Below are 26,783 nucleotides of genomic sequence, written 5' to 3'. Positions count from 1 at the left end.
ATGGATGGATTACATTACTGGGTGCAACGTGGTTCCTCCTGGGCAAAAGCAGTCTTTGGCCGCCTCTATATGCAGCGTCGTCACTCAGTAGTTTGGTAAACAGCTGTGTTGAGTGGCATGGTTTTCCTTTTCTAAGTTGGAAGAAAGTATTTCTGACCTAAAGAGCCCCACCGACACCTTCAAACTGAGTTCTGTTGCCTTTGCTAGATTGTTGTTTATTAAAGTTGATTGTGTGGCAGGGATTAGTCTGTGTGTGTGTGTGTGTGTGTGTGTGTGTGTGTGTGTGTGTGTGTGTGTGTGTGTGTTGGCGTTTCTAAATTTACAATAAAGGAGCAGAAATATGGAAATGGTTTAGGTTAGGTTTTATTTCCCAAAGGTCACAAAAGAAATGTCAAATACAAATAAGTACAGTTATTTCAGGCAATAAATAAATTCAGACTGCTAACGAGGTGGGAAGTTGGTGTCACGTACAGTTTTGGAAATGAGGAGAGTCGCACTAGAAAAGCTCCTATTTGTTGATCTGAGCCATGAGCCCCAGCAGCTCTGGACGTTCCTTGAAGCGTGCGCGATAGTCAGCCTCGGTTTGCTGAAACAGAGGGAGGACAGAGGTGAGATACTCCAATTCGGTGGTTGTTCTGTTGTAGGGTTGTTACAGATTGTCAGTGTAAACAGAATATCTAACAGGACAAACATTGCTTGTGGTTATTTTGGTGATTTTATTGATCGAGGCAGTTACACGTCCATGTTGGAGCATTAAGTCCTACAAATAAACAAGTGAGGTACATATAATGAGCCCTGGAGGGCAGGAGGTGATGAACCTGTTCCACCTGCAGGGGACGCTGTAACTAGTAAAGTGAGCGCTCGTGCAATGACGCAGCAATGATTGAATTGGTTAAGATACCTGGAATTGGGGAAATCTGAGACCGAGAGCAGAAAGTTTGAGAGCGCGAGGACACACCTAACTGACAAAAGGGCAGCACTGAGAGACAAAGACAGACTTACATATCTGTCTGCTACTTGAGTGCTACAAACCACGTATTCATCACTACACAGCCAATACAATTAATAATAGTGCCCTAGTGTCTGTTAGTCGCAGGTCTAACACTAACCCTGACCTAGAATCAGTCGTGCTCATGCTAACTCACCTCCTTCACAGACAGTTGGACTCCCTCTGGTTGATTCTTCAGCAGAACATCCATGAAGACGGAGCTCAGAGCGGCGTTGAGGCTGCTCATCTGGAAAAACACAATTCAACAGTCGGGTCCTTGAAATTCCTCAGGACAAAAACAAAGCCTCCAATAATGGAGACTTACAGTGGATTAAAAAGAAAAGTGAGTTCTACCTGGACAACTCTTTGATGAGTCTTTAGGACGGCATCAGCCTCCATCTTGGTGCCCTGCTCGTGTACCAGCATCACCTCTGTGGTCTTGGTTGGTAAAGCGAAGCTGTATGTGGACGGCAGTCATATAGAAAACATCATGACAGCACAGAGAGCATGAACGCAGCTTTTTACTGGACTGCAAAGGTGACAAAGTGAAATCAATGAATCGACAATATATTTTGTTTTTGCATATTAATGTTTTACTACACAGTTTATCTTTTAGGACTTGTAAATGTATTCTTGTTGACGACTGGAGGAGCTCATTCTAAGTGATTTAGGTTTCTATGTATTTCTTTCTTTCTTTCTTTTTTTGGATGAAGCCTAGAATGTTAACATGCAGTCCATCTTTAGACATCTGCCTAAGTTTAATCAGTTTGATTTATGTTTGTATACATTTTATTGATTCCTCCTGGTGATGGTGTGAGTGCAGAAATGCCTTAAATAAAGGGAGTAAACTGATCAACTGTGTGCGATTCCTTGATTCTTTTCCAGAGCTGTCCTGGCTACAGTGAGCTCATTTTCATTTCTGTCACGTCACTCATCCCATCTGGGAAAAGGAACTGCAACAAGCCTACGTTTATCCAAATACAGGCTTTTAGGTAAACCTAATATGTGATCAGCATCAGTTTTAAGAGAAATTATAAAAAAAAGTAAATAACACACAACATATACAATGTTAACAGTAAATTATCTCATTTCAGATGGTCACAAGTACCTCTCATCAGTGTGATTTCCTGATCAAATAATTCTATAACTGAGCTGTACACCGACATGTCAGTTCATTAGGTACACCAAGATAAAAACTAATGTGTCTAAAAACAACAGGCCTGCAGATAACTCTGAAGGTTGTACTGTTTTAAAGAGGCTACGAGTGAATTGTGCAGCTGAATCACTGACAGATGTTTCTACCATTTTGTCCTCCCAGTGCTCCAGACTAGCTTCTTACTTTGCTTCCACTGGTGCCCTGAATTTGTTTTGCTGTTCAGGTGCGTTAGATCATTATTACGTCCTCCCAAACTGAGCTCTTTTCCGCTCAGCATGTGCCTGGATGACGGATGTGGAGCAGCAGGGACTAGAAGTGGGTTTATTACTGACTGGTCAATAGGGCTCGACAGTGTCATTCTATTTACCACGAGGATAAATTAAAATCCAAATGTGCCACTTCTGTCTGTGATCTTGAACAATATCTCGCCCACAGCACCATCTGATTGGTCACACATCATGAGTAATAACCAATAAAAAAACAGGATAAATGTCGAAAAAACGCATTGAACTGACACCAAGATTTTAAGTTTTATTCCAAATTTAGATTACAAACTACAAAGATGTTTCAAATATGGGTTTCCGACCACTGAATTCAAAAATCAAACAACCTACTGAGCTGTCACCAAACCAAACCTGATGCCACACGTGGTTTTGCTCAGACTTGGCATCAGCATTGTTTGGTGGGATAATAATGTCTGACATGAAGCAGCATTACCAGAAGGTAGCAACCCCAACAAAGCACATTAAAAAAGCAAACACTGTGGCCTACTATTGTCTCTAATCACTGGACTCTCTGACGGTGGTGTCTGAGGGGAGGATGTTGTCCAAAATCAGGACCGTTCTGGACTTTCCTTCTCATCCTCTCCACAACATGCTGACCAGCAGCAGGAGACTGTAGCTGCCTCGCTGCACCACAGAGCCACACAGGAAGTCATTGCTGCCACTTTAAGTATGATACTGGACACTGATTTTGCACAAATCTTCATACAATCTGCACCTTAACTGTGTGTGTGTGTGTGTGTGTGTATGTATATATATATATATATATATATATATATATATATATATATATATATGAGTAAACACGTGGGTTTTTAGAGGTTGATATTTATTGTACTTTGACATTTATTTATCGATTACCTTCTATTTATCTTTTTATTCTTGATTTTACTCTGATTATATTTCTATCTTTATTCTTGGACGGGAAACGTGCGTGTAATGAAAATAATATCTGATTCTGATCAGGCGAAAACAACTCAAATCTGTGTAAATGCCACTGATACATGCAGCTTACGCACAAAATGCAATAAAAGCTAAGATCAAACACCAAACTGCAGCCAGTGACACAATCTTACAGGGTAGCCACAACCTCGCAGGAGCTCACACAGCAGACAAATACACACAAAGCACAAAGCAAAATGGTCTCACTCAGGAGTCACGCCGGCCTCATTTATATCAATGATGAGGCTAAATAAGAGAAACATCATCAACAACAAACTGCAGCCTCCAAAACTACGAACGTTGAATCAACACCTCTCGGAAACAGCTCAACAAATACTCAACAATACAACACTCATGAAGGGAGAGTTTGGACGGCTGTAGTTTTGTCTTTGTGTCCCTGACAAACATCAGGATGTGCAGTTGTGTTCTCACCTTTCTGCCACTTGGACGCCGAGTCGGTTGCAGAGGTTGTGGATGTACTGGGAGTAGTGCTCCACCATTGTCATGTCGTAACCCGACACCGTCACATTCAGAGTCCCGTATGCTCTGTTCGTCGCAGGAATGATCGGTTTCATCTTGTGTCTGTCTTTCTTTTTCTTTGGCTGAAACAAAAAGAGCCAAACATTCAGGTAAACTGTTAAAGCTTTTTGTCCAGATGACACATATGACTCAGAAGTTTCAGCTCCGATCATTTGACATCTTTTTAAAATCAATTTGCCTGAAATCTTTCGAGCACAACTTCTGGTTATTTATGAAGATACTTGTGAATTTTTTGTTTGATATATCAAGTACTTTTCCAGATAAATCCCATTGATCCACTTTCAGCAGGTTTTGAAATGTGAGGCTGTTTAATGGACAATAACTCGGGGACTGTTCAAAATCAAAGTCCGAAATGTTCACTGTTGGGAAATATTTTAACTGTATTACTCAGTGAATATTAAACTAAAGCTTGACTTCAAAAATCAAATCACAATTTGGCCAAAGAAACACAACCACAGTCGCGACCTGCTGCAGACAGAGCGGAGTAATGTCATCCGCTCAAGTTATTTCACTGATGTCGCATCACTACACAGGAAAGTATGACAGTAACAGTAAAAACAATCTCTCAGCAAGGCCGTGTCTGTACAAATGCCTCATGTTTGCACCGCAGCGTTTCAAGGTCGTCAGTTAGAGCGTACTCGTTAAATATTGAACCAATTCCAAACATTTTTGTCCCTGTTAATCATTTACAATCGAAAATACGAGAAAACAGGACACTTGAATTGTATTTTAAGAGACAGGCTTTGCAGCATTTTTGACGTTACGCCCCCCGTTGTGATCTGGTCTCACGAGTCTTACCGCTTGTTTAGGTACAAGATACTTCCACCTTCCAATCCTGTGGGTTGGCATGCTCCTGTACTGTCTTTCATTTGCAGAAGCCGTGCCTGGAGGACAAATAAACATATTGCGTAGCAAGGCGAGACTATCTGGCAGATGTCCAGGACAAGTGATTTATTCATACCAGTCTTTCGATACTTACACCAAACAGGATGCTGGATGGATGGTGTGGCCCTTTAAAGATTAAACAAATAAAACAACAAGTAGTCAGAATCAGTTATTACTTGAGAGAGCGTATTAATCTCAACAGGATCTCTTCAGAGCCATTTTGGAAAAAACATAAAAATTTAGTTTAAATGTTCCTCAACATGCAAAGCTCCATCTCGTAGGGCTGGCGAGAACAGAGGAGGCCTTTCCATCTTTGGTACTGTTAATAATATGACTATCACTGAGCGAACTGCTGAGACCTGGGACTGCAGCGACATTACTGAAGAGAAGCTTGGCAACACAGAGACACGAGTTTTTCTGACAGGTACGTTTATAGCTCAGCCTCGTGTCAGCCAAACATATTCAGAAGACAAAATGAAGATGACTGCCCACACTACTTGTAGATGTGTGTAAAGTGTTCTTGTGTAGCATCATTTTTACATTACATGTGATCTCACTCACAGTCGTAGTTTGGATAATCTGGCTCCTTCACAACCTGTCTGATCATCTGCAAACACTTTGTTCATCCTGTCGCACTTCATTGTCGCCGTTTTCCCAAATCTCAGCAGTTACAAATGATGTCACTGCACACAATGGATATATAAAGTCTTCACACCCAAAACGACAGGGTTTAAATAATAATAATGAAAATCAAAAAATGTGAAACCGATAGACCTTTTCAACCTTTATTGTGAAATTGCAACCTAGAAATTAAAGTGAAAAACGACAAGAATCGAATAATAATATGGTTGCATAAGCGTGCACACCCCTAAACTAACACTAACTTCCTCGTTAGAATCAATCATGATCCGACACTTGATCTGTTTGGTGCATCTCAACTTACCAATATTTTTCTTCCTTGCAAACACATTCTAACTCTTTCAGATTGGCTTTTCACCACAATTTAGACATTGCAATTTCACAATAAAATGTAGAAAAGCAAATGATTTATGTCAGTTTCATTCACTTACAGCTGCCCTTTTAACCGGAGTACGTAAAACTTTTTTTTTCATATCCAGTGTACATTAGAGCCGTCACTGAACCATCCTACCAAACCAGAAATAAATACGACTGCAATGGCTTACCTGCATAACGTAAGTGCTTGATTCAACACCAGCGCCGGCCGTGTGACAGACATCTGCAACTGGACAAGATAGAACGACATGAGCTGTCATATTTATGTACGTTTATCATATATAATATAAGTTTAAACAGCATTGCTTGTTCTGACCGCAGTCCAGCTAACCTGCCTACCATCTGTAATAAAACAATACTGCTACTCATAAACTCAACAAAACCTCTAACAGGCTGTTGTTCCTTCAGCACTGGGTCTTTTTAAATGCCAAAATATGAATATGAATGATGACCTCATGCAACTACTGGATCTTTAGTGGTGAACTCAATCATCCCTCAAACATACACACACTGTTGTGATCTCAGTCAGTAACAAGCATCTGACAGCAATGACGAATGACTGAGAGGATTTCAGCTTATATTCCATTTTGAATCGTAACCTGCTGCTTGAACTCTGCGTTTTCTGTCACATGCTTATTGCAAAAACAAAACGTTTCTGGTTTTCAATGACTAATCTGCACGAGCCGTGTGTCTAATAAAAACATGAATAATTCTGGGTTACATTCTTGTTAAATTTTAAACTGAAGACGAAGAGTTTATTGGCATCCAGGCTCTACATGTGCACAGCAAAATAAGGAAGGAACTTTGCAGAAAAGGAAAATTTAGTTGCATAAAAATCAGCTGTGTGGAAATGTTTCTGCTACAGAGAAGACAATGTTGACCAACTGTACCACTACATGGAACAAGACAACTGATTTGTTTGAGCATGAGCACTACAAAATCAACTAACGGTGACTCGACTTCTGTAAACCGCTGGAAACACGAGCTGGACATGCAGGCTGCACACCTGAGGGGAGGCACCCCACGTGACCTGGCTTAATTAGCTCTTTCAATTAGCTATTGTGAAGCAGGAAACACGTTACACGAGGCACAAAAAGGAGCTACACAGTTTGACAGAGGCTCGTGTTGACTTTAGCTTTGATAAAGCGAACTTAACAACGCTACAACAAGCTCGTAGCAGCGTTAGCATAACCACAGCTGGACGTGGTGACCTCTGTGAAGTTAGCAAACATTTAGCTGACAGAAAGGAGCAAGCTAACAATTAGCAGAGAGAAAACTAAAGCTCCGTTACCTGTCGGAGGAGCGGGTTCATAACTCAGCCCGTGGTCACCGAAAAACACACACCGTGGACTTGGACAGGGCACTCAGTGACTTAACAGCATAACATGGATAAACAGACTCCAAACTCGTGCACCACTGCCGACCCCGGAAGAGCTCTGCGGAAACCGGTCCGTCACCTATTATGTCCGTCGGCTAAACACACAACGACAAGCGTTCCGGGACAGAGCAGTATGAGCCGATTTGTACAAACAAACATAAAACTGGAGAAAAAAAAGAAAGAAAGAAAAAAAAACACGGAATCTTACAGGAAAAGTGAATCTATGTAAAACATTTCTCATAACCAAACAAGCTGCAGTTTATAGAGAAATCAGTCCTGGTGTTTAGAGTTATAATAGGCAATACTATCTAACACCCTGATTTAGACTGTAACTACCATGAAGGGTTTTGCAAATAAAACTAAGATTTTCTCTTTTGCCGTTATCTAAGTAGCTTTAATCTTAGAATTTAGTCCCCATGAATGAGATCAAGTCATCCTGGTGCAGTAATTACATTTCAGTCTCAATGGAAGTGCTGCAGTCACTTTCCGGCAGGTGGAAAACTGCATTCTAAATTCAGCTGTTACCTTAAAGCTGTATCCAGCAGCAAAAGCAACGTGGTTGAAAACAATCTAAGGTATGCCATTCTATTTACCTGTAAATGAACAAATTCATAGATAGATCGATAGATAGATCGATAGATAGATAGATCGATAGATAGATCGATAGATACATAGATAATCCTAGCAAACAAATAAATAGGGCTCAGAAAAAAATCCTTGAATAAAGAAGTTAGGCAATACATTTATATAATACTTAAGTAAACAGATGTTAATCTACAGCTGCTTTCATCAAGATTTATGAACTTTATGTTTGTGGTAACAGCAAAAGTGTGTCTTTGTAAAACTTCAACATTTCTTGCAACCTAATAATTGTGACCAAAACAAATGTTTGCAGTTTAATCCGGCCTGATGTTTACAGATACTATGGTAATACTGTGTTTGACACTCACATATAAATGTTGTGGAAATCAGAGAGGTTGCTGGAGGATAAGGAGGCAGACACACAGAGACACACTGGAGACTCTTATGTCTTATGTTGTATTAATGTTTACCGATAACGGGAGAAGTCACACCAACAGAGCAGCAGTTCATGCAAGCAGCGTCAGCATCAATCCAAAGGATCTTCTCTTACCGTTAGGCTGATATTGTCCTCTAGTTGAGGGAGTCGGATTGAGACTACGGACCAGCATGGAGACAGCTCGTCTGCTCAGTATGTTTAGAAACAGACAAGTCTAACCTTGACTAGAACAGAGAGATCTATCACGTCTTCCTCATACTACGGTAGCTCCTGTCTGTCGGAAAGCAAGGCCAGATAAGGCCTAAACATGGAGACAGGGCTCAGGTGTGTGAAAGTTAAAGGGGAGCAGAGACCAAAGATGGTGAAAGATGCTGCTTTAACCTACAGGATAATCTGGGATGACGTCGGGTAACAGCTGAAAGGAGATACCTTGAAATGGAAAAGGGTGATTTCTCCTCCACAATAAACACACGCTACTGATTCTTTAACACTCTTTTCACGTTGGTCAGAAGCAATCCCACACCTAAACTGGACTCTTAAGTGCCAAACTCAGATGTTTAGAAGACTTATTTGATGCATCTGACATTTATATCGTTGACCCAATTCTAGCAACTCTGAACAGACGGTATATCGTCCCATCTCACTGGAAATTAATTAAAGCAACAGTGAAACCTTTAAACGAAGCGGAGATGGAAAAAGATCGTGGGAGATATCATAAATAACACCTTTGCATCTTGTATCCAATTTAAAGTTACTGGAAAGAGGAAACCAATTCTTTCCTGCTGACATTTAACATATTGCACTTGTTCTGATGAGTTGACTAATTTTTAATGAGCTGACAGATCCCCTCTCAAAATGGCAAAAGTGTAGAAAAGGACTTCCACAGATCAGTCACATCAAAGTAAAACTGTGCAGAAGTGTCATGAAGAACAACGTGATAACTGTGCACATTCAACAGCCTTTATTATTATTATTACGTAGTTATTTCATCAGTTTGGCCCCTCACAATATCACTCGTATCAAAATGAAAATCTACTTTTAACATTCAAATAGTTCAGGCCTAACATAGCATTTTTGTAGTAAAGTGCAAAATTCCACGTCTCCTGAAACCAGTATTTTAAGAATCATGTATGAACTGTGCATAGGAACATTTGACATGTTTTAAACGATGCATTACCTGCTTTTAAAGCATAACTATGAAAAGCGAAGTCATTCTGCAGCCTATGTAAACACTTGTTAACACATTGCATTTCTTTTTCTAACATCATGCCAAGCAGACGAACTTCTGACTGTATCCATGCACACACACTCACACACACCCTTTCTCTTTGGCTTGCAATGTTTAACTCCTGCATGAAACAATCACAACCCCACACACAGGACTTGTTCCAGTGGACTGTTGCTGGCCTGGTGTATTTGCTCGACTTTCTGTCTTCTAGCTGTTTCTCAAAAATGCTCATCAAAAGGCTTTCTGTGGTGATGGAAAACTGGGAAAATCAAACTTTCTCTTATCGATGCTTGTTGAATTGAGGGAACACATATTTTAGAAGCTGTGTCTGTGAACGACTTTTCTCTGCACCAGTTTTTGTATCAAAAATTCAGGAGAAAGCTCTCTAAACAAATTAAATCTCGCAATATTTTGTAGGCAAATTTGTCACACTTTGGTAACAAGGGGTAGAAAATCCAGCATCGCAGACATGCAAAGGTTTGGCCAAATTTAGTTTGATTCCTTCCAGCCACATTCTGTCATTATACATTCACATTCACGTGTGTGCGTACTGTATACAGCAAATGCCTTCGAATAAAAAGCACCTTAATTACGTTTAGTAGTATGCAACACAGGTTTAGCATGAGAGTCACATCGGTACAGTTAGTCTGAAGTCCTGCTGGATCAAAGCTCTTGTCTGTCTCTGAATGTTGTGGGAGGGTTTGAGGCAAAATGTGGCAGCAGCTCGAGTCCTTTTCTGTACATGAGACATTCAAAGAGAAGATGAGTGCAGCGCTAAAACAGACGTCAGAACATCTGTGGCACTCGCTCACGGTTAAGGATCAAATTTATAGTGCTTTACTAGGTGTAAAAATATATGTATATAAATCCCATCCTTGGTTAAACCCCTCTCTCCTCCTCGTCCTCCTCCTCTCCGTCCTCGACCTCGTCATCTTCTTCCTCCTCCTCCTCTTCCTCCTCCTCTCCGGGGCTGTACAGATCATCGGCCAGCTCGCTCTGATCATGCGCGTCCTCGTCTTCCTCCTCTTCGTCCTCCTCCTCCTCCCCCTCACTCCTCATTTCCTCCTCGCTGCTGTCATCCAGGTCGTCATCGTCGTCCTCCTCCTCCTCCTCCGCAGCCTCTTCCTCGTTATCATCCTGCTCCTCCTCTTCCTCGAGGTCTGGAAGGTGACCTGAAGGGTGGACAGATGAAAAAAGAAAAAGAAGTTTGGTGAGCCCTTGAGCTCTGATGTTTTATTATTTTATACATTTGTTATTGGAAAAAGGGTATCTATTGACAAAAACCCCTCTAAAGTCAAACAGCTTTTAGAAACCGACCAGTCCAGACAAGTACATATTAGCATAGTATGTAGAACATTTATCTCTCAGATGCTGTCAAATTAATAAAAGGTGTCCGTGACTAAAGGGGGGTCAGAATTTCATTAAAATGCTGCAGCGGAAGTGAAGAAAACAAAAACCAACTATTCTCTCAGATAGCTTTCAGTGGAAGTCATTTAGCCTTGACTGATCAGTGCTCAGTGTTTCTGACAGAAATGTCTTACAGAGGGAGTTAATGGCAGCAACAATGTGACACGGTAGTTCTTCATCCAGGAATTTTCTCATTTCCTCCTCCATCATCACTCCAAGAACCTCCGTCTCCATGTCGACGTACTCCGGGTAGAACATGGTTTTCCTGAGCTGCCTGCGGCACCTAAAACACACACACACACACACACAACCAGATAAAGGCTTTTATGACTGGATTTAAGACATTTATCAGTTCTTAAAGATAAAAAAAATCACATTACACCGAGAGCTTCAATCATTAGTGCTTAAACAAGCAACAGAGACATAATTGGGAACTATTTTGATAAAAATAAAATAAAATCACTATTGGAATATCATAAAACACAACTTCTTAAATGATATTTGTCATCAATGCCAAATAAAACAAGCTGTCAAAATAGATCCCTTTAGGCTGTGGGACATTTTAATCAGCATTCTAAACTACTTTTAGACATCATATAGACACAATCATGAATTAATCAACTGAGACATGATCATGAAAACAACTGAAGAAATCCAAAAGCAGCACTTACTGTTTTCCTGTCGTCTTGTATGCCTGAAAATGGGACAAAAATCAGAGGCGTAAACACACAAAATACTTGGTTTCACACAAATTTGAAGCCATAAAAATAACTTATCACCACTGTGCACAGGGGGAAGGAATCTAATAAAAGTGTACTTGTGTTACAAACATAAAGCTGCCACAGGTTCTATCAGTTTCTGACATGACAAACTCCGCCGTATGTCTCAAACGGTTCCATGAATCTCTCTTAACTTTGGAAAATCTTGGGAGTTCATCTCAGTCGAGCCACATAAAGCACATGAACGTTTTAGCCTCATAACAACACACCACAAGCCAATTTAATTAAAATGCAAGGCAGCGATGTGTGTGCGGCTGCTGCGTCTCACCTCGATGAAGCGGAAAGGGTCGTTTTCCTGCATGAGGCTCTCGATGCCACAGCGGACCTCCTGGAGACGGGCCTGGTCCTGGCAGATCCTGGAGATGTTCTTCTGAATCGCCGGCCCGTTGGTGTCGCAGTGGGTGCGCGTGCATTCTCGCAATCTGGTGATGAAGCGGAGGACTTTGGCCTTCATCTCCTCACCAAGTCTGGTCAAGCACTGCTCAGAGTCGTCCATGAACTTCTACACGAGCAGAGGAGACGTGGAGGAAGGAGGACACAGTGCAGTAAAATATCAGCTGAAGTTCACCAACACTGTTCAATACCTTGTGTGTGAATATGATCTATCAGATTCATGTTAATTAGCGTTTTTTGACTTTCTGAATAAAGGTATTGCTTAACGAACACAACAGGATTGAAATATCACAGCAGAAGCATTTAATGAATGAAAACATGTGCAGGATGTGCAATCGTGAAATCTCCAGAAGCTATTTTATAGAATATAGTCCTACTAGTTGACATTTTACCATATCGAAGAACATGTGTACTTTAATTTGTCTTTTTTGTTTCCTGACAGAGACAAACACAAGTCAGTCGTAGATGGAGCAGTGAGCAGCGCCCACATTTGAGCTGCAACGAATAATCGACTGACAGAACATTAATCAGCAACTATTTTGACAATCCATAACCTTCTATGTAATTTGTAAAGCAAAAATGTAATTATTCACAGTTTTTGTTGGTGTTCTACAAACACAATGACCTCTGAAGCAGCACATTTAGTGAGAATTCTAATCCTCAGCTGCAGCACTAATTCACAATCGGAGCACGACTTCCATCTGGAACTGGAAACACCAAAATAACAAAATAACTACATATGGGGGAAAACAATGTTTATCATAGGACGATACGGAGAGTGTAAAACGTGAAGTTACACAAGACGCGATGCTGAATAACATATCATCATTTTGTCGATGCAAAGTATTGTTTGCTGCTGTAATGCTGAAAATTTCCCCAAAAGGCTTCTCTTGTCTTCAGTATGCTGTCTGACAGTGTTCTTCAAAAAGCTCAGGATGTACCAGGATTATGATAAAAAATAAAACAAGTGAAATTCCTCCATCCGTCATCTATACACTGTTTAATCCTCACTAGGATCAGGGGGGCTGGAGTCTATCCCAGCTGACTCAGGGTGAAGGCAGGTTCACCTGGACAGGTAACCAGTCTATCACAGGGCTACACTTAGAGACAGACAACCAAGCACACTCACATTCACACCCACGGACAATTTAGAATCACCAATTAACCTCAACATGTTTCTGGACTGTGGGAGGAAGTCGGAGAACCCGGAGAGAACCCACATCTCACATGGAGACTACACGTAGAAAGATCCCGGGTGTCCTCACCGGGACGCGAATCAGCGACCTTCTGGCTGCGAGGCAACGATGCTAACCACCGACCCACCATGCAGCCCACCAGTGAAATTAAAAGTGTTAAAAAATTGTGCAGTTTTTACCTTATTCTGTCTCTCCTTCTCCTTCTGCTCCTGGAGTTTCTTCTCTGCCAAGCTGTACTTCCTTTCCACCCTGTACAGCTGCTTGTCCAGCGTTCCCTGGTAACAACAGGAGGCACGTGTTTAATGGAAATGATGCCACAACAGAGTTTTACATTTTAAATGTTGGGATTTAAGGGGAGACTGATTAGCACTGTGCACATGACAAACACTCATTAAGAGCTGTAGCTTTTTAGCCTGCTCCTGGCTTAAAAAATAGACTTTTTATAGAAAAAAAACCCAAATCTGTTAACCCAGAAAAGATTCAGCAATTAATTGATAATCATCTTTCCTCATCTTTCATTACTGCATACAGTCCATCTGACTGCAAACAACAGAAAACATTGCTGGAGAGTTTTGATAATCTCCTGCCTTGTTGGCAACATGATATATTTTCCACTTGGTTGGGGACTGAACATCCAGAGTAATGAACTGGAAGCATCTCATTGTCATTCTGTTCAGAAGAATGAAAGAAGAGGAAGTGAGCTGAACTCCCCTATAGAAAGTGCACAAAGTCACGTGAGTCCCTTCATTCACCCTCACAGAGCCTAACAACTGACAGTATTCATTCGTCGGGATTCCAGATCCATCACTGGGCTGCGTCTAAGGCAATGCATGAAAAGGTGGTTCAACTGAACGGAACAGGACACAAAACTCAGCTCCAGCACACGGACTTCAGAATGCCATCATCTTAAATTAGGAAGCGGTTGTTTCATCACACTAACATCTACGTACCACACAGCTATTCTCACCACAGATATGACTGTGTGGCACGCAGGTGGAATCTCATTTGCAGAACTTTGTTCCAATCGTAATACACACTGTGGAGAAACCCCTATGGTCACGAAGAGCGTACCTTGAGATCCTTCATTGTGTTTTTCAGGGTCTTGATTGTGTGTCCCGAGTGTAATCCCTCTATGGTGCAAGCGTTGCACACACACATCTTGTCATCCATGCAGTAGTACCTGGAATTAGAATAGAATAGAAACACTTTATTTATCCCAGACCTGGGAAATTATTTTGATACAGCAGCAAAAAAGAAAAACACCAAATCACAACAGGTAGAAAATATAGTAAATTAGGTCTATAAAAATAAAATAATAGAAGAAAGGGCTGAAGTTACATTCATGACTCGATAATCCGACCTTTAACAATCCTGAACCTTGCTATCCGGCAGGTTTTTAGGAAAAACAAACGGAACAGCCTCAACATACTGACAGCCTTGGATTCTGACTCCGACATGACATTTAATGTCACCAATCAGGATAATGACGTATTATCTGACTGAACAATCCCACAGATTGGCTACGTTCACACTGCAGGACTTGATGCTCAATTCAGGTTTTGTTGTGAAATCTGATTTTTTTGTGAGTTCGTTCACATTTCCAAATAAATACGACTTGTATGTGATCTGCTGTGTGAACTTCATACGACCCAAAAGTGTCCCGCATGCGCAGAAGAGGACACGACGACGTCACACACAGTGAGCGTGCTCAGTGTTTACTGAAGTAAACATGGATGGTAACGGTGGAGCGTATCTGCCACTCCCTCGCCACCGGCACCGATGGTGGAAACAGAACCATGACTGCTACTAAAGTACTACCTGTGTGTTCCGGACACTTCCACCCCGTTGGAGCGCTCCCCCGGGGTGGAAGTGGCCGGCACAAGCGCACCGGTCAATGCGGTGTGAAATCCAGCGATGCGTAGTGTTCTAACAATACACTAGTTATTATAACAACTATGAACAATGAATATTAACAACAAGTGACCCTTCCAGCATCAAGCCCTCCTCGTATCTCGACCTCCGTCTTGACAATTCAACATAAAAGCAGGTTATACATTTAGAGTCGGATTATCTATTTATTAATTTTTATTAAGTCACGACTGTACTGTTTAAAAATAAACTAACTGGTCAAAATGTGCAAATTCAAAAACAGCGCACTGCAAACCAAGTGAAAAGAGGGTTCAGATAAATTCTACAAATTACAAATTTTCTTGAAACCATGTATGTAAACGATGGATGTAGCCACTGCGGCACCACCCGTTGGTTTGTGGACCACCGTTTGAAGCCTTGAATTTGGATTTTGGACGTCACCATCTGGGTCTTTTGAAAGGGACTGCTTTATCGTCTATTTCACCCCAAATGGGACCATAATTTACAAAAGGAACCTTGTGCTGTATTAAAGGAGACTCGAAACTAGCCATCGAGTCTAGAGATGTCTTAATCAAGTTTTTAAGATTTATTATTTGCTCCTAATTGACTCTATGAACTCATTAAAAGAAGGTAAGACCTCAAGTGAGAAGCAGGCTCACTGTCTCATAGACGACCAGAAACTAATGCATGAATGTTAGAAATAATGCAGGTTTAAGCTTCACTTTTCAGACCCAGAGGCTACACCCATCGTTTATATAATTATATGCTAATAAAACAGAACTGCACTGACTAATGAAGCAGTGCTCCAATGCAGCACAAAATATGACCACTTGCAGAAAAAAAAGGAGTGGACAAAAAGTAGGTTATTGTGTGAAAATGTTCCAATGAGATATGAAAAGAATAAAAGTATGCAAATAACAGAGTATGTTCGATGTACTACAATCATCTTACACCGTCGTACACATTCAGTTCAAACAAGACTATAAACAACATGCAGCTGCTACGAGCGCATTTCAGTTTTAATCCTATATTCCTTTTTTTTTTTTGTATTTGGGCACACCGGTGTGAACAGCTGGATCAGTAATGAGCCAGTACTGATGTTATGAGAAAGACTGGATTCAGCGAGATGTTACTGATTAGAAAACTGATTAGAAAACTGATTAGAAAACTGATTAGAAAACTTTCTCATCGTCAGTTGTAATTATTAAGCAAGATGCTGACCACATGTTTTAGTGCCACAGGAACCACTGGCCTCATGTTGGTGATTAACTGATTAGATGAGCAGCATAAAATTAACTGCAAGTATTTTGATAATCATTTGAGTCTTTTTTTTTTTTTTTTTGTGGTTCCAGCTGCTCGGATGTGAAGATGAGCTGCTTAGAGGGTTGCAAGATGATTTCTAAAGCGCAAAGAAAATGTATAAATAATTAGAAAAAGCCATATTTGCTCCAAAAGATAAAAATAGCAGTTAAATGCTGCTTTTTCTATGAACACAGAGACATCACCTGGGAGTCTGCTGCTCCTACGTACTGCATGTTTACTGAGTACAGTTTACACACAGACATCACTCTGACTCAAGTATTCTGCTTCTAGCTGATATTAAATTACTACAAAATAATGATGTGGTTGTTAGGCCGTTGTGTTCTTTTGTGTTGACGATTGTGCCGGTGTTTAGATAGGCCTAATAGAGTGTGTGTGTGTGTGTGTGTGTGTGTGTGTGTGTGTGTGTGTGCTCATTCACACGCAATGCTTGTATCCTCCAACCATCGCTAGGGATAGAAGGGGTCGCGGGTTATGTTGGGGGATGAAAATTTCAGGAAAGTCTGCAATTATTGATGAGGAAAATAATATTTAGTTGCAACCCTTGAACACAAACATGATATCTGCAGTGCGGTGTACGGAGTTTAAATCTGGGTTAAAGGGAGCACCGGTTTCAGACTGGAAACAGCATCAGCAGGCACCATGAGGTTCACAGGAATCTATTGTGCATCTGTAGCTTACAGCACACACTTGTTCAAAGACATCAGAACAGTGTTTTATCTAGAGAGTGATTTGTGGCCAATCGAGTGGATGTTTGATCACAGTATTCGTGCTTCAGAACCTGAGACAAACATTCCAAGGTGACAGTCATCCTTTCAAAGTATCAGCATTGCAAATAGGCGTCCTACCTAAATATCTCATCATGATCCGGGCACTTCCTCTTCCAGAAGTCATTCATGGGCTCGGTGAGAGGATGCTCGCGGAACGCTGGCAGCTCCAGATGTGGCTTTACGTGCTCCTGGCACATCGACACCTCGCACTTCAAGCACGTCTTCACAGCAAACATCGAAGCAACGGCAGCTTCCGGCTTGTCACTTCCTTCCTGAGAAACAGAAGCAGCAGAGGATCCGTCCACAGCACTGCTGATGCCTGAGGCCTCGGCGGAGACTGAAGGGCAGTAGTCACATGGAACAGCAAACACACTCCTGGCTGACGGCGCTGCTACAGAAGCCGACAGCAGTTCCCTGGATTTTAAAGCTGTAGCAGCTGCAGTGGTCGCTCTGCGCCTGTGGCGGTAGTCGTCAGCAATATTGGCTAGTTTGAAGTTTTTCTGAAAGTTGGTGCTACACCGGTGGCTGTCGCGGCACTCTGGACAGCGGAAGCGACCTCGCTCTGCTTGTCGCTTTAGGCGATCGAGGCAGGTCTTACAGAAGTTGTGTCCGCAAGGAAGTAAGTGGGGGTCACGGTACAAGTCCAAGCACACCGGGCAGGTGAGCTCCTCTTGCAGGACGCTGGACTGCTCTGACTGGGCCGAGGCCATGTCAATAATCAGTCTGTGAGGCCACAGAAATGAGGTGAAGATGTGGTGAGAGATGAAAAAGTGACAGGAAAGACGAGGGTGGACAGATGTGGATGAAGGGGATCAGCTGGTGGGGATAGGAGAGGAAACGATGAAGAAAGTCTGCTGGTTTCTCTGTGTAGAACTTGGCCTTTTGTAGACGTCAGGCAGCTGAAACAAACAAGAGTCACATTATTAAAAGTCAGTAGACAACAATTCTGCTCACTGATTTATTGTAGAAGTCATTTATTTATTGGTGTAGACATGTCAGATGTGGGGATTACGGTATGTTTCTGCTGCTTTATTTCACTGCGAATCGTCCAACAAAACAAGAACGTAGCACTTCACAATGAGAATAATTTAAAAGGGAATTTCACCATTTACTTTAAATTCATTAGTTGTTTTGACAGTTTACTGATGAATTATTTAGTCGATAAAATCTGTTTTTAAAAAAATGTAATAAAATTATGTCCACAAACTGCATTTTTTGCCCCAAACGCAGAGATCTCATTGTGAAAACCCTCACATTAGAAAAACAGCAAATGTTTGGCATTTGTGCTGTGTGACCAGCTGGAATGCTTAATTATGAAAATAGTTATGGACTAATGGGTCAGTGTCAGCCCTAAACAGGAAGTCACTGTTAGTTGCAGCCCTTTTCATTTGCATGATTAAAACTACAACCTGAGAGGATTCATCGATCACATGTGTGACAGAAGATTTCCTTTTAACTTTCAACTGACATTTTTCAAACAAAAATGCCCAAAAAGCCCCAGTGTCTCAAATGTGACATGTGATAGTAAACTGATCATATTTGGCTTTAAGGACTGATAATTGGCTAACTATTTGAGTACATCCTCTTTTAGTGTTTTTCATGTATTGATAGACAAACGGCTGACTACTTGAGGAAATCCTGGAAAGAAACACCCCATGTAACTGAGTAAAACTGGACTTATTTCAAGTATTTTATGAAAACAGGACACACTGTGTGAGCTCACAGTCTAACTTCCTTCCTCCTACATGTGCGTCAATGGAGGATGGAAATGAAAGTAAAACACACTGTGGCCTGCTGACAAACTTCCACACAAAGCAGCCTCCTTGGGTCGAAAGTGTTGGAGATAAGACAACCTGCCGTGTGTTGTTTACATGCAGTGGTTCCCAGTCCTCCACCTGTCACAGAGGCCTGTACAGCTGCTCTGAACGCGGAGGTGTAGCAGCTAGCTGGCGGCTGCACCAGCTGTCTGTTAAGGGGTCAACCGACAATTAGCTAACTTGCCCGCACTTGCTACACTAATCTCTCCCCCCTCCTGGCTGAGTTCGCTGGGGGCAGTGATAAGCTAAACACGACGAAAACAGGCGTCCTACCTTGATGGTGCTAGCGGCATATATAGGCTGGGATTGTGTGAAGCCGAAACACTGATTTCCAGAGCTGCGGAGGCGGTCTGTATCTCACGGGATGCGGCTAACGTCTCAAATCTCGAAGCCGCGGTGCACCTGTCGTGCTCCGGCTAACATGGTGACGATAGGACCCGTTAGCGCTGCCTTTTTCTTCTTCTTTTTGTTCCACGGTGTCCGCAAACAGTCCAGCCCTGTCCGGGGAAATATTCCAGTCATTGGGCTTTTAGTTGGTCATCTGGAGACTTCGGTGCTTGACACAAAAGGACGAGGGAACACAAACACACCTGTGCGGCGGACAAACGAGCAGCTAGTGGACTGGAGCTGAGCAGGTTGATGCGGGGAAAATGCTGCATTCACGGTGCCTCGGACATCTCCACAGTACACAATATTCTTTAATCGCTTCGGCGTCTAAACGAAGGGGGGCGCTGTTATAAATAGCTGCATATTCATATTGGACGTTGCAGTTATTGATGCCATTCATTAGTTAATACAACTGGAAAAAGCAAATGACATCTCTGACACGTTGCTCTCTGTTTTTCGAATGCTGAGATTTACGTGTTGTTGTTGTGTTCCCTGAATGTGTGTTGTGATCTAAAATCATGTCTGTTGTTTTTCTGTTTTATTTTTGCTGTTGTGCACAACAATTCTTTATTTTTTTCAAAACTGCTTTTAATTTCAACTATTTGAAATTTACAAAATTCTTCCTTCTCCACAAAACCTCTTTTATTAGGAGTTAGACGCAATTAAAAAAAAACAAAACACTACATTTATAGTATTAAATAAAATGTAGTCAACCTCAGTCCAGTCCAGTAGAGAAATAAATGCACATGTACAATTTTACCTGACTGATCTAAATATTTACTTAAGACCCTACAATATTATATATTATACAAATAAACCTGCAATATCTATAGTATACACACTTATCTGAGTTAAATATTAAGGTTAAGACTATGTGTGTGTGTGTGTGCGTATAACGTGATATGTTGTATGAGATACAAATGTACCTGATTAATTTCAGTGTTATGTTTAAGATCCTACAATATGACATATTCACCACATTCAGAAAGTCTAATAAAAATGTGATGTCCTAATCATACTTCATACAATTTTAACAGTAACTCACCACTCTTCCTGCTTTAATAGCATAATACCTGACTGATAAGAACATGCATGTGCATTTTTCATGTATCACGGCTTATGACTTTATTGGAGTACAATTTCCAGGTACCTGTGTTTCCATCTTACGCGACCTTAAATTTGTCATTTACTGCATTTCAGACAAAAATGTTGTGCTTTTTTTACTCCACTATATTTAGCAACTGTTCAAAGTAACTAATGTGCAACTAAACAAAGATTAGATGGCAGCTTTTTGGTTTGTTCTTTTAATCCTCTTCCATTATTCAAGATCTACTTTGTGACCTTTTTGGAGGCGCTGCCTCTCGGTTGGGAAGCACTTTTCTGAACTCTGTAACTGAATACAGTTGGTAAAACTAACCCCATCTCCACCACCTACAACAATAAACAAAATAAAACAAAATAAAACAAATACTATGTGTAATAGAGCATTTTTACACTTTTGCATCGATACTATTACTTTGATTAAGGCAAATAATCCCATTGAAAGTTGAATTTTATTGCCCAAACAACAGCATCCACTCAAGATTACAATTTCACAAAACATTCTTATTTCTTACTGATGCATGTAACAACACATATACATAATCCATTTAAATACCAAGAACACAATCACCAAAAATACGTAGAAACTGTGCAAACTATCCCAATAACTTGAATTATTTGAATATTCATATCAAAGGAAATACATGAAAAGCACACACTAGGAAAAAATAATGTCTTTCTATATTCTTCGTCACGTCAGATTCAGATTTAATCGTTAATAACACGTTAATTAACTACACGCCATTTTCAATATCTACACATTGCTACCAAGACAGAATCATCATCGTAGTCTTTGTCATGAGTAAGTAAAAATATCAAAAGATCCAAAGTTGAATTTGTACGAACGTGTTAAAAACCCATCCATCAATAATGCAGCAAAAGTAAGGAAACATAGTTCTGATGAAACATAATGTCTTTCTGGATAACTTAGTCTTAAAAACAACACCTTCAGAGTTTGGGGTACAATTTCACGTCACTTTCTGCCCCTAAATCAATCATTTTTAATGTCACTAGAAGCACAGTGTCGCTGTTTTTTTGTTTGTTTTTTACTGTAAACCTTAAACTTGACTGTGTTAAGTTGATCATGTTGTCAAGCTACGGTTTGCTGTGTCTTCATTACAGTCCCAAAGCGTTCACTGGCAATCACTGTCTTCTACTTCAAAGACGACGGGACCCTGGATGGTGAAGCCGAGATAGTACCGAGTCTGTCCTGAGGCGTCTGCTTTAGCTTCTATTCTCGCTTTTATTTTCTTCCCCCCTGCACAGACAAACACTTCCTGTTCTCTGTGCTCCTGTGGCCCCATTGAACGTTGGCGTGGCTCTACGTGGACTGGGAGAAGGATATCTTTGATTTGTGGGATGTGCCACACTTCGCCACTGAGCCAGAGTGCATTGATCCGCCTCATTTTCTCCTTATCGATTTCATGTTGTTCATCAGCTAACTCCGTGTCCACCTTTGCTTCCACAATTGCATCCAACCTTGATTTGTGAATCCATCTGCTCAGTCCAGAGCCCTTTCCCAGAAAAAACAGTGGCAGCAGGTACCGGCCTCGGAGGTACTTGGCATAATTTTCTCTCTTAAATGCTTCCTCCATGAATGTGACGCACCGTTCCAGGTCTGGGTCAAGCATGATTTCGAGAGCTTGTTGTGCAGGTTCTCCTTCTCTGGCGTTTTCCTCATCAGTGTCCTCATCCTGTGAGATTTCTGGCCGATCTTCCGCTGTGACGACTGGATTCACTTCATCATCCTCCTCTTGTGTCACCTGAAGCTGCTCCTCGGGCCAAAACAACAGCAGAACCAAAAGGTAAAACTCGGGTCTTTGAAACCCAGCTTGTGCACCCAGGAACCTGTGAAGTATCTCTTGGAGTTCTGTCACCGGGGTCAGCTGAGGAGAATCAGGCCTCTTGTTGCTCAGGAGGATGTTGGAGAGAATGTACCTCTCAGCTACTTTGACATCGTCAGCATTTTCCTCAAATTCAGTTCTCAAGCCGTCTCGGATCGTCTCAAAGGCAGACACTGATTTCTCAGCCTCGAAAAATCGAGCATGTCTTCCCTTTGCTGTGAAAAGGCCGTGATTGAGAAGATCAAGAAGGCCTGGAAAGCTGGTGGATTCAGCTGCTATTTCTCCAGTGTAGTATTTGTAACAAAGTGCAACATCCTTCCAGAAGAACTGTGGCTCTGAGAGAGTCATTTTAATCTTAGAGTAGGTTAGATACCATTCAAAAAAATCAAACTTGGCTTTAACTTCCATTTCTAAGTTTGGATGAATATCTGCAGGGACGTTCCCACGGAGTTTCTCATGGGCTATCCTTGCAACCTGAATGAAACCAAAAAGGCCTCTGTTGTTGAAGGAATCTGAAACTCTTGCAGTGCTTTCCGGGTCCTCCATCTGTGGACTCTCTTCTTTGTCAGCCTTCTCCTCCACATGTTCAAATGCTTGGAGGGCCGTTCTTGCCATTTTTATAACATCCTCCCGTTGCTTAACTTTCCTCATCAAACGGTTCTTGTAAATTTGTCCAAGAGTGTCAGCCACATAACAGTTGTCTGGATCTCTTGTAATGGCTTCCTTCGCCCATTCTTCAGCTCTGTCATAGACACCTCCTACTATGTAACAGAGACGAGAAGCAGTTTGGGGGAAAAAGGGGTTCCGTCTGAATCTATCTGATGCTGTTTTCAAGACAGAGACCGCATTGTCAAAGTTCTCTTCCTTCAGTATATCTTCAATCAATGCTGAGAACTTGTCTTTTCCTTTCTTTCCAATTTCTCGCTTCATTAGCAAATCTTTGATGAACTGGACTATATATGATTCAGGTGGATTTTCACAAAGTAAAGACATGAATTTCTTCACTGTAGTACTTCTGGTAATCTTCAAGGTTGCCAGTTCATCGACAATCTTCTGTGCAATCTCTGGGTTGATGATGCGTATTTCATCAGGACTGGATGTGTTGATGAAGACAGCAAAAGGCCTCATTCTTTCTTCAAAAGGAGGGCCTCCGTGGATGGGATCAGGTGGTCCAAGGACCCGCTGACACTCACGCATCCGGAGGTAGGACTCAGGAACATAAGCGTTCAGTAGAGCCAGGAAAGAGAATAGTTGAGCATTGGTGGAATGTGGGTGTTGTTGCACGTACATGATAGAGTTCATCACATCATCACGTCTAATCTCTACTGGTAACGCTTCACCATCGGCTCCATCACTGGTATCAGTGGTGCCACTAGTGTCAGTTTCTGCTGTGTTATGTTCCATGGCAGTGAGCTTAGATTAGAAAGTGAAGAAAGTTTTTTTCTTCCACTTTGTTTCTGCTTCCAAAAGAAAGTCCAGCAGTGTTCAAATACCTGAATAAGAGATGATGAGAGACTAATGTTAATCACTTCTAATTGACATATGCAATCATTTACCTATCCTGTTGTGATTGGTTGTCATCTCCTTTTTTTAAAAAAAAAAACAAAAAAACTTATTTATCTTTATCAGATGTAGAAGCACACAAAACAAGTGTCAAAAACTCCCACCAACTCAAAAACACTCTTATTTACCTGAGGAACATTTTCAGTTCGTTCTGCTACAACACATGCTCTCCAGTTGTATAAAAGAGATGATTTCATGTCTTGCAACATTAAAACTAGAAGGTCTGGGGCCTGTACTATGAAGCAAGTTCACACATCAGGATATGTTTTTGTTATCTGGCTTCACTCAGCCTAACTAACACAATCACATGAAGCAGGTTTTTAGAATGCAGCTGCAAGTGTGTTCACATAAAAAAGGCCCCAGATGACTAATCATTAGCGTGGACAGGTGTAGAGCTGCATATTACTCACAACAACAACAAACTATAATCCTGAACTAATATGAGGAGTTTTAAAATATAATAGCTATGTATCCTGGCAAGAAGTAGCACTGAAAATCCAGAGTTAAACATGAAGTTACTTTGCTAAACCCAAATCCTGCTTTGTATAGCACAGACCACTGTAGCTGTAGCAGACTGCTGAAGCTTATAGGGAATCCAAATGTTTTGGATTGTTGGGTGTTTCTGTCTCTGCCTTTGTTAAGCGCTATGAGATGACTTGTTGTTGTAAATATGCGCTATACAAATAAAATTGAATTGAACTGAATTGAAATTAATTGAATTAAAAAGCACAAGATCTTCATCAACAGAAGGAAACCAGTGGTGCATCGTATGGGCTTTAGGGATCTGAATGACATTTCGTGTACGGAATCAGAACAAATTAAACATTTTTGTAATACTTCCCAAAGGTATGTAATCAAAAATGTGAATGCTCACAATGTCAACCTCAGCTGTGCTTTTTGTTAGTGCTAATTGGAGCGTAACGCTAAGACGATGAGCAATGATTAACTTTAAAGCCCCTAAACATTTGCTCTTGTTAGTTTTGTGACCATTTTAGAACTCAGCTTGTTTTAAGTTGCATTTAGTGGCTTTATCGGTAGTTGGATGATTTAGAAATACTTCATAGATCATATCATCTTGTGATTGTGAGGCTGTTGAGTTCATTTGTGTTGTTGTTACACCTGTTTGACAAAAATGAGGAATGCCTGACTTTTGCTACCCTTTATTATTTTGTGTTTTTAATAATATAATATAAACATATACTTTTTAAAATTAATATTATCCTAATTCTGGATATAATACTTTTAATTACAGAAAAATACTGAGAAATGAGCATTCATTAAAGACTTAAGAATTTTCACAACCTAAAAACTCAAAGGCTTTCTCACAATTCACTTTCTGATCTTTGAACTAACACTATATTCATTAATAAACAGTAGCAACTAAAGCGAGCTGCAACTTATGAGCCCTTTACTATGGCCGACTTATCAGAGAATGATTCCCTTTATAGTCTCCTAAAATATCGAGTGGAATATAATCACTGACCTGCAGAGGCACTAATGATGAAGCCTGTTTTCTGGTTCAGTCCGTTTGGTTCAAGGCAGATTCTGGATGACAAAACACATAAAATTCATTAGTCACAACAAAGCATTCATAAATACAGTGCTAACGTAAGACAACTAATCAAAACACTGCATCAATAAGCTGAAACATTTCCAGCAATAATTCTTTGTTTTGATATGATGTAGATATTTTCAGAATGTTAACAGTCAAACCAATAAAAACAGGAAAATCTTGAAAACAGGTTCAGATAATGTAAGTAAGCTCGGGTAAACTTCAGTAAGCTAGCTCATTTCATTGATGGATGACAGCAAAAACTTACTGAAACCAACATTTAATCAAAGAAAAACACAGAAAACTAAGCGATAAATGTTTCTGCAAATCTTGTTACCTGTTTGAGTTCCAGCAGGTGAGGATGACGAAGGAGCCTGAGGATGCTGTTAATAAACAGTTCCAGCCACGCCTTCTACATATTCTACATTCTTGTAGTTTACGTACGTAACAGTTTGTCGATCCCATACCAGATGAACCAGGACATAGACAGCAAATCTACTTGTTTATGTGGGTAAAAATAACTTCCGCAAGCTCATGCTTGAAAGACGAGATTCCATTTAATCTACAAGTTTCGTTTCTGCAGAAACCACAAGTCCTGTGTTCCTGTAAATGTCTATTTTACAAGCCTGTCACATTCTGAATTCATTTATATGCAAAATGCAACGGTTCTTATAATGAACATATAAACTCGCACAACATAGCAAACAATGAAAGTTATAATAATAGCAATAACTTTATTAATATCGCACTCTTTAAAAAAAAAAAAAAAAAAGGTTTACAAAGTGCTTTGAATGACAACGAAAAGCAGGATCGTCAGAAGGCAACATGACAAGAAGTTTGAAAAAAAATAAATAACAGAGACAAAGTGCTCTCCAGCGGACTAAGACTGGCATTACAAATGAACCTGACAAGTGTAAGGGTTAAGTTAAGACAATAACATATAAAATACTCATTTATCTGACTAAATGAAATATTAAGGTTAAGAAATAACAGTATTTTTGAAGTAGCAAATGTACCTGGCTAATTTAAATATCAAGGTTAAAACCCTACGTTATATGAAACACAAATTAATTGGACTGAATTAAATATTTCAGTTTTGCAAAATTACACATTGAAAACTCAACGAATTCAAAGGTTCCCTATGAGCAAGCATGCTGAGCCTCCGGCAGAGCCAGGCGTGGCTTTTCTCAGCCCAAGTGACAAAAAGTTAGTAAATGTAGGCGTTTATTCAATCACAGATTCACAACTGACAGTGTCTGAATTAGTTGTTAAAAACAGAGCCGACAGACAACAGCAGCAGACCTGGGTCATGTGAAAACAGGTCACAGATAAAGTTTTCTAACTGAACTATTGCC

At 40.7% G+C, this 26,783-nt stretch overlaps 2 protein-coding genes and 1 long non-coding RNA gene across 3 annotated transcripts; all 3 read right to left on the bottom strand.

Annotated features, from left to right (window-relative positions):
- Positions 1-345: 345 nt before the first annotated feature.
- On the bottom strand, positions 346-7,252 carry mrpl48 (mitochondrial ribosomal protein L48). Its single transcript, XM_008279709.1, has 8 exons — positions 7,098-7,252; positions 5,977-6,035; positions 4,887-4,918; positions 4,706-4,791; positions 3,800-3,969; positions 1,343-1,445; positions 1,146-1,235; positions 346-586 (listed from the first exon to the last, which is right to left on the bottom strand). Exons 1-8 carry the CDS (start codon positions 7,116-7,118, stop codon positions 509-511), a joined length of 639 nt encoding a protein of 212 aa, XP_008277931.1. The 5' UTR covers positions 7,119-7,252; the 3' UTR covers positions 346-508.
- A 1,892-nt stretch (positions 7,253-9,144) lies between these two features.
- On the bottom strand, positions 9,145-19,627 carry LOC103355792 (E3 ubiquitin/ISG15 ligase TRIM25). Its single transcript, XM_008279708.1, has 8 exons — positions 19,255-19,627; positions 17,243-18,063; positions 14,277-14,385; positions 13,385-13,480; positions 11,885-12,118; positions 11,509-11,531; positions 10,972-11,120; positions 9,145-10,602 (listed from the first exon to the last, which is right to left on the bottom strand). The coding sequence occupies exons 2-8, from the start codon at positions 17,872-17,874 to the stop codon at positions 10,310-10,312; spliced, it is 1,536 nt and encodes a 511-aa protein (XP_008277930.1). The 5' UTR covers positions 17,875-18,063; positions 19,255-19,627; the 3' UTR covers positions 9,145-10,309.
- A 3,660-nt stretch (positions 19,628-23,287) lies between these two features.
- On the bottom strand, positions 23,288-25,907 carry LOC103355790 (uncharacterized). Its single transcript, XR_520111.1, has 3 exons — positions 25,766-25,907; positions 25,360-25,421; positions 23,288-23,806 (listed from the first exon to the last, which is right to left on the bottom strand). It is a non-coding gene; the product is annotated as an uncharacterized LOC103355790 (long non-coding RNA).
- Positions 25,908-26,783: the final 876 nt, after the last annotated feature.

This window comes from Stegastes partitus, unplaced genomic scaffold (genome assembly GCF_000690725.1).
Source record: "Stegastes partitus isolate 25-593 unplaced genomic scaffold, Stegastes_partitus-1.0.2 Scaffold168, whole genome shotgun sequence".
Classification (NCBI taxonomy): Eukaryota; Metazoa; Chordata; class Actinopteri; family Pomacentridae; genus Stegastes; species Stegastes partitus.
The sequence above is the reverse complement of the archived record's forward strand: the minus strand, read 5'-3'. Positions and strand labels throughout refer to the sequence as shown.

Excerpts from the sequence above, each read along its gene's own strand:
- mrpl48 (XM_008279709.1), bottom strand. The coding sequence starts at position 7,118 with ATGAACCCGCTCCTCCGACAG. Across the intron at positions 4,792-4,886 it reads CATCCAGCATCCTGTTTGGT|GCACGGCTTCTGCAAATGAA; the intron begins GTAAGTATCGAA and ends TTTGTCCTCCAG. Across the intron at positions 3,970-4,705 it reads ATCTTGTACCTAAACAAGCG|CCAAAGAAAAAGAAAGACAG; the intron begins GTAAGACTCGTG and ends TTTTTGTTTCAG.
- LOC103355792 (XM_008279708.1), bottom strand. The coding sequence starts at position 17,874 with ATGGCCTCGGCCCAGTCAGAGCAGTCCAGCGTCCTGCAAGAGGAGCTC. Across the intron at positions 14,386-17,242 it reads GATCATGATGAGATATTTAG|GTACTACTGCATGGATGACA; the intron begins GTAGGACGCCTA and ends TTCTAATTCCAG. Across the intron at positions 11,121-11,508 it reads TACAAGACGACAGGAAAACA|GTGCCGCAGGCAGCTCAGGA; the intron begins GTAAGTGCTGCT and ends TGTGTGTTTTAG.